The sequence below is a fragment of the Monoraphidium neglectum genome (genome assembly GCF_000611645.1).
Source record: "Monoraphidium neglectum strain SAG 48.87 unplaced genomic scaffold scaffold03271, whole genome shotgun sequence".
Lineage (NCBI taxonomy): Eukaryota > Viridiplantae > Chlorophyta > Chlorophyceae > Sphaeropleales > Selenastraceae > Monoraphidium > Monoraphidium neglectum.
In genome coordinates, this window is record NW_014010357.1 from 1 (window position 1) to 5,882 (window position 5,882).

Below are 5,882 nucleotides of genomic sequence, written 5' to 3' on the forward strand. Positions count from 1 at the left end.
CCCTCCCTCCATGCCCCCATCCACCCAGCCCTCCTCCCTCTCTCCAGTTCCCTTCCCTCCCCCTTTTTTGACACGGCAGCTGACGCACCCCCCGCTCTGCCCCAGACCCTGACCCCTGAAACCTCAACCCCCACGCACCTGACTCGTCTACAGCACCACGCTGCCCCCCCACACACCCCTATCCACCCAGCCCCTCCCTCTCCCTTCTCTTTTCTCCATGGGCAGCAGCTGCCCCTGCTCCCCAGCCCCCCAGCCCACCTGACTCGTCTCCAGCACCACGCTGCCGTCCGCCTCGGGCTCACCCCCCGCCGCGCTGAACAGGGGGTGCCCGTCATCGTCCGCCCACAGCGCGTCGAGCGGCTCGTCCGGCGACGGCAGCGCGTCGGCGGCGCCGCTGATGACGTAGAGCTGCGCGGGCGCGGGCGCGCGGGGTTGCGGCGTTCAGGGTGCAAGGTCGCGGTCGGGGGCGTCGCGTCTGACGATTGGGAAGAGTCAGTTGAGAGAGTTGCGGGTTTGAATCCAACATTCCCAGGTGGTGGGGGCTGCGGGCGTGGAGAGCGGCCGGCGATTCGACTGAGAAGACGTTTGACCGGCGGGCGCGTGTTTGACCGCGAGTTGCTGACCTTAATCTTGACGTCTGGAAGGTAGGCGGGCATGCCTGAGGAGCGGTCGACCGCCTTTGGGGGTGGATGAGAAAAAAAGGGGCAGTGAGGGGGCGGCGAGTTGACATGAAGCGCGAGTGGATGAGGGGAGGTGCGGCTGCCATGGCTTGGTGGCAAGAGGGCAGGCGTGCAGAGACCCCGTTGCTTTGCTGCATCACCAAGGCCGCAGGCGAGGCTGCGGCGGCAGCCGCAGCGCTCAGGGACCGCGGTGACGCGGCGGCCTCCGCCGTGGGTGCCTCCGGCGGGCCGTGCGGGCCGCGTCCTCTGGCAGGCTCTGCACCGCCCATCCTGCCCCAACGCACGCAGCCAGCCGGCCGGCCAGTGAGCCACCCATACACAGACGCACGCACACACACACACACACACACACACACACACACGCGCACGCACACGCACAAACGCACACGCACACGCACACGCACTCGCACACGCACACGCACACGCACACGCGCACACACACACACACACACACACACACACACACACACCAGCCACCACTACCCTCCGCCCACCTGCACGTACACGTCGGCGCCGCACTTGGCGCGCACCACCTGGCCCCCCTTGCCGTCATCGCGCACCCAGTACTGTCCGTCAAACACTGACGCGTCCTCGCACACCTGCAAGCATTTCAAACCAACCGCCCTAGCATGAGACACAGGTGATTGCGATGCGCACAGCCAAGCGGGCGCAGGGGCAGCCCTCTCAAGGCCATCACAGGCGCAACACAAAGCGCGGGGGCGCGGATGCGCGGCCACGTTTGCGGGCGCCGTCCGCCAATGAGAACCGAGGCTGGCCCAAGCCCGCGTTTGCCCCAGCGCCAGCCGCGGCCGACCCGCCCACGCTCCCAACCCTGCCGCAGAGCGTCCGCGCAAGCGCACGTGCACACCTTCAGTGCGTTGTTCCTGCAGAGCTGGCAGTCGTCCAGCAGGCAGCCCCAGTTCCTGGTCGGGGGCCGAGGGCATGAGGACGGCGCGTCAGATCGCAGATCACATATCACAGATCACTCTGCAGATCGCAGGTGACACGTCGCAGACCTTGCCCAGCACTAATCGAACTGCTGAGGTTGTCCACCTTTGAAATTCACGACTACCTCGGCCAACGTGCAGGCGGCAAACGGCCCGTTTAGCGGCAGCAAAGGGCCCCACTGCTGGCACAGGGTCACGACCGGCCTGCCGCATGCTGCTGCCTGGGCGGGGCGCGCGCGACACTGTGCTCAAGCGCGCATGCTCACTGGCAGGCGTGGCGCCACTCCAAGTCGATGTCTATTGCGCCGCTCGGCAACGGCGACGCTGCACCCGCCAGCTGCGCGTGCGGGCAGGCGCGGTAGGAGACACGTGTTGTGGCGAGGTGAGTGCGCAGGGGCCATGCAGGAGGGGCGGCGCCCTGGACGCTACTGCAGTGGTGGCGCGCGGCTGCGCGGCCGGAGCGCTCCCAAGCAAGGCGCGAGGCACCCGCGCGGCCGCAGTCATTCAATTCGGTTCGGCACACGGATAAATCGCGCGCATGCGCTTGGCGGCGGCGACCCCACCTGATGCGGCGCCGGCGACGCGGGCACCGACAGCGACATGGGCTGCGGCGGCAGCTGCTGCGGCGTCATCGCCCCGGCCTGCGCCAGCTGCTGCTGCTGCTGCTGCTGCTGCTGCTGCTGCTGCTGCGCCGCCGCGACCGCCGCGGCGGCGGCGGCGGTCGCCGCGTCGACCGGGGCCGTGCGGCTGCATACGGACAGCACGGCGGCGGCCAGGCGGCCATCGGGCACAGCGGCGGGGCTGATGGACAGCTCTCCGAGCAGCGCCCGCGACCAGTTCAAAAGGAAGCCCTGCGGTCGGGGCGCGGGGGACCAAGGGCGTGATCGCACGCGTGCGGTTACGCCTTGTTTGATCCGGGGCGGTGATGGGCCCGGCGCGTGCGCAGCCGCTTCGGCGGCGGTCTGTTTTCGGGTGTTGTAATGGCATGGGAGACTCGCGTTCTTCCCCCATGGTCCGGCGCGGCTGCTTGGCACGGGTGCGCCTGCATTTTTGGTCGCAGCTGCCCGGCGGCGGCGCGCCCGGATGCAGGGAACGGCCGTATCGCTGTGACTCTGGCACAGCGCGAGCTCCGACCACGCGCCGGCTGCAGCCGCACGGCGTGAACCTTACGTACGGCCTTCGTAGCAGCACACACGCGCAGAAATACCCCTCGTAACACGCATACATCGCTGATGTGTGGCTCGTCGCGCGCGCGCGTCTGGTGGCGCCGCCGCGGCGCACGCGCACCTGCAACGCGTCCTGGGGCACATTCGTCAGCTCGGGCGGCATAGCCACCATGGATGGCATCATTTCGCCGCGAGCCCCCCGTGGGCAGCGGCCTCAAATTGTCGACCTGGCCACTCGGCGCACCCCCGCAAGGCCAGCTCGGCACGCGAGAGGATTATGGTCGCCTCTACCTGCTCAAAAATGCCACCTTACACCGCAGGCTTCGCTCTATCCGTCAGAGCATAGTGACCGCGGGTTACTTGCTTTGCTTGAACAAGAGAGCGAGTGGGCGCGAATAGAGCAAAAACAGCAATAAGTTTTGAAACGAAGCCTGACGGCGCTGAGGGCCCAGCTGTACCCGCTGCTAAGCTTTACTGTCAGCTCAGGCCGTCCGTCGATCCAGGATGGCGCCAAATGAGCACGAGCAGCGAATGCATATGAGGAGAAAGTCTCCTTATTCAGCCGGTCGCACGCTTCCCTGCCTAAGCGCTGCAGGACATGACACCGAGCCGCCAAATCCGTCCACCTCACCATGTGCGCTCAGCGGCGGTCAAATCATCAAAGCGGCCCAGCACACTCCCACTTATGCCCGTACCTCCGCGTGCCCAGACGGCAAGGCACACGAGCACGCGCAGCCCGCCGTGTGCACATTTTCATTGTGAGCTTGAGCTGGAGGCCGTGGTGGGGCCGAACTCCACTGCCACAAGGGCCAGTACGCCCGTGGGGCCATTCGCCTCACCGTGTTCTCTCATCGGCCCCACCCGAACATAAAAATTTTGCGATTTATCAACGGGGTGGGGGAGCGAGAAAGGGCAGCTGGCGCCTGAGTGCATCCGCGTCAACAGCCGAGCCCCCTTGGGACCCCAGGTGATAGCTACATTGATGACTCGTGCCGTCGCGTCACTGCCATCGACCCCGCGCTCGGCTAGCTGCCCATCAGCAAAGCCTCCAAATACGTGTTAAGCCACAGTCAAGTGGCTTGCCATCCATTGCCATGCGCGGGCTGGTCTGAACTGGTAGGTGTGCGCACATCGTGTGCTGTGCGTGTGCAAGGCCTGCGGTATTGCCGCCACAGCACGCCGCGAGCACGCACGCGGCACTGCCCACACTGGCCACCCCCGCCTCGGCCGCAGCACCGCCATGTAACCCGCCCGGTCCGACCCGGCTCACTTGCTCAACACCCCTTCAACGTGCGCGCGCCCCTGTTGTCGTTTGCCGCAGCGATGCACCCCCCCCTATATATTAAGCCCCCTTGGGCCTGGCCCAAACCCTGGACTGCTATCATTGGCCTAGCGGCTGGTGGTAGCGGGATCCATCCGTCATTGAAGGCCTCCGCCTGCAGCCCGCGAAGATACACAGTTGCTGCAATAACCCATCAAGCAGCTCACGAGGAGCTTGCAGAGTTGCGCTTAATAATGCTCGAATTCAAGCGCAAAAGCAAACCCAAGCGCTCGCCCACCTGCATCCACCCGCCGCAACTGGTGCAGCGCGCCGAGCTTTTTCAACCCCGCACGCACGCGCGGCGCCCATCGGCCGTGTAGTGCGTGCCGGGATTCGGGCCCGGTGCTGCGTGGTTGACTACGTCACACAAGACCGTGAGTAAGCTGTTGTTACAGCAAGCCAGCCGAGGATGCATGTCGCAGGCTGCAAGCATCCCGATGGGGAATATCGTGTGTGCGATTGTGGTTGACCATCGCACACAGAGGCCTGCTTGCGCACGCGCGGTCAACAGCGCGCTCGCAGGCTGCCAGCAAGCGGACAAAAGGTGCGCCTTGGCTGACTGAGAGCGCCATGGATTTTGTGGGGACAAACCCAAGGCTAACGGAAGTGTCGACGAGACGGATCGAGGCTCCTGCCTGCGCAAGCGCAGTGACCCGGCGCACGCGCGGGCCGCAGTGGGCACGGGCCCGTGCAGTCCCCGGCGGCGCGATAAAGGAGCGCCTGCGGGCACGGCGCTTGAGCGCCCCACAATAGTCAGCAAGCGCGGTTGCGGGGGGCGCGTTGCTCAAAACCAGGCGCCCGCACGGTCGCGCGCTCGCATGGGCGCCAGGGAGGCGCGTCGCAGGCTGCTAGGCAAGCCTCGTCCAGCGGCCACCCCGGCCTGCCGGCGCATGCTGATCCAACAGGCCTGGCGGTTCACAGCAGCGAAGAGCGCGCGGGGCCCGTCGCTGATGACACAGGGCGGCGAGAAGCTTGCGGCATGGTGGTGCATCCCCTCGTCACAAGCCGCGGCCGCGCCAGGCGCGATCGCCCGGCGCGGCCGCGGCATCAGAGGGGAGCCCGTTGCTGCTGCGGGGCCAGGCATTGGCATCACAAGCAGACCCGTGGAATATCCTGGGGTGCGGTGCGGCACGCACGTGTAGTGGAGGTGGATTCATGGGTGTTGATGCAAGCCGACCGATCCAAAGATCAATGGTGGGACAATTCGTGGGCCCCTGGAAGACAGCAGGAGCTTGGGCGGGTGGTGAAAGGCAGAAATCAGGCGGTGGCCGAGAAGCTGCAAGGGCAGGTGCGGTGGCTGGGGCAGGGTTTGGGCCTGACTGCGCGCCCCCCCCCCACCCACCCCATGCAGGCGCGCCGGCGCCTGCACCGTGGGGCGCCGCAGCCGTCTGACGGGAGCCGTAGGTCGACCGGGGTGGGAGGCAGCAAGAGGAGCAGGGGCGGCCGACGGGGCGACGGGCCGAGAGCCGGCCAGCAAAGCTGAAGCGATGCGCAGGCGTCCGAGTGCAAGGTGCAGCGCGCCTCACGGGGGGCCGACGGCCCCAGCGACAGGAGGAAAACAGATGACAGCTCTGGCGTCGAAGAGAGGGGCGGGGACGCGGCTGCCAGCCACAAGTGCTGGCGCATGAAACACCCATGGATAGGCGCATGAAATACGACCCAATGAAGCGGGCAGCAAACGAGCAATGCGCGAGTGCAGTAGACTCCTAGCCGGGGGTTCCACCCAAATTAGCTCGTGGGGGCCCCGATCCCTCCCCCCCCCCCCCCC

At 66.7% G+C, this 5,882-nt stretch overlaps 1 protein-coding gene across 1 annotated transcript; it reads right to left on the bottom strand.

Annotated features, from left to right (window-relative positions):
* Positions 1–147: 147 nt before the first annotated feature.
* Positions 148–2,974, bottom strand: MNEG_12486 (hypothetical protein; the record flags this gene model as incomplete). The annotated part of the gene is made up of 8 exons (XM_014039041.1): positions 148–408; positions 624–677; positions 821–898; positions 1,175–1,279; positions 1,549–1,603; positions 1,894–1,964; positions 2,191–2,478; positions 2,915–2,974. 8 exons carry the CDS (start codon positions 2,972–2,974, stop codon positions 148–150), a joined length of 972 nt encoding a protein of 323 aa, XP_013894495.1.
* Positions 2,975–5,882: the final 2,908 nt, after the last annotated feature.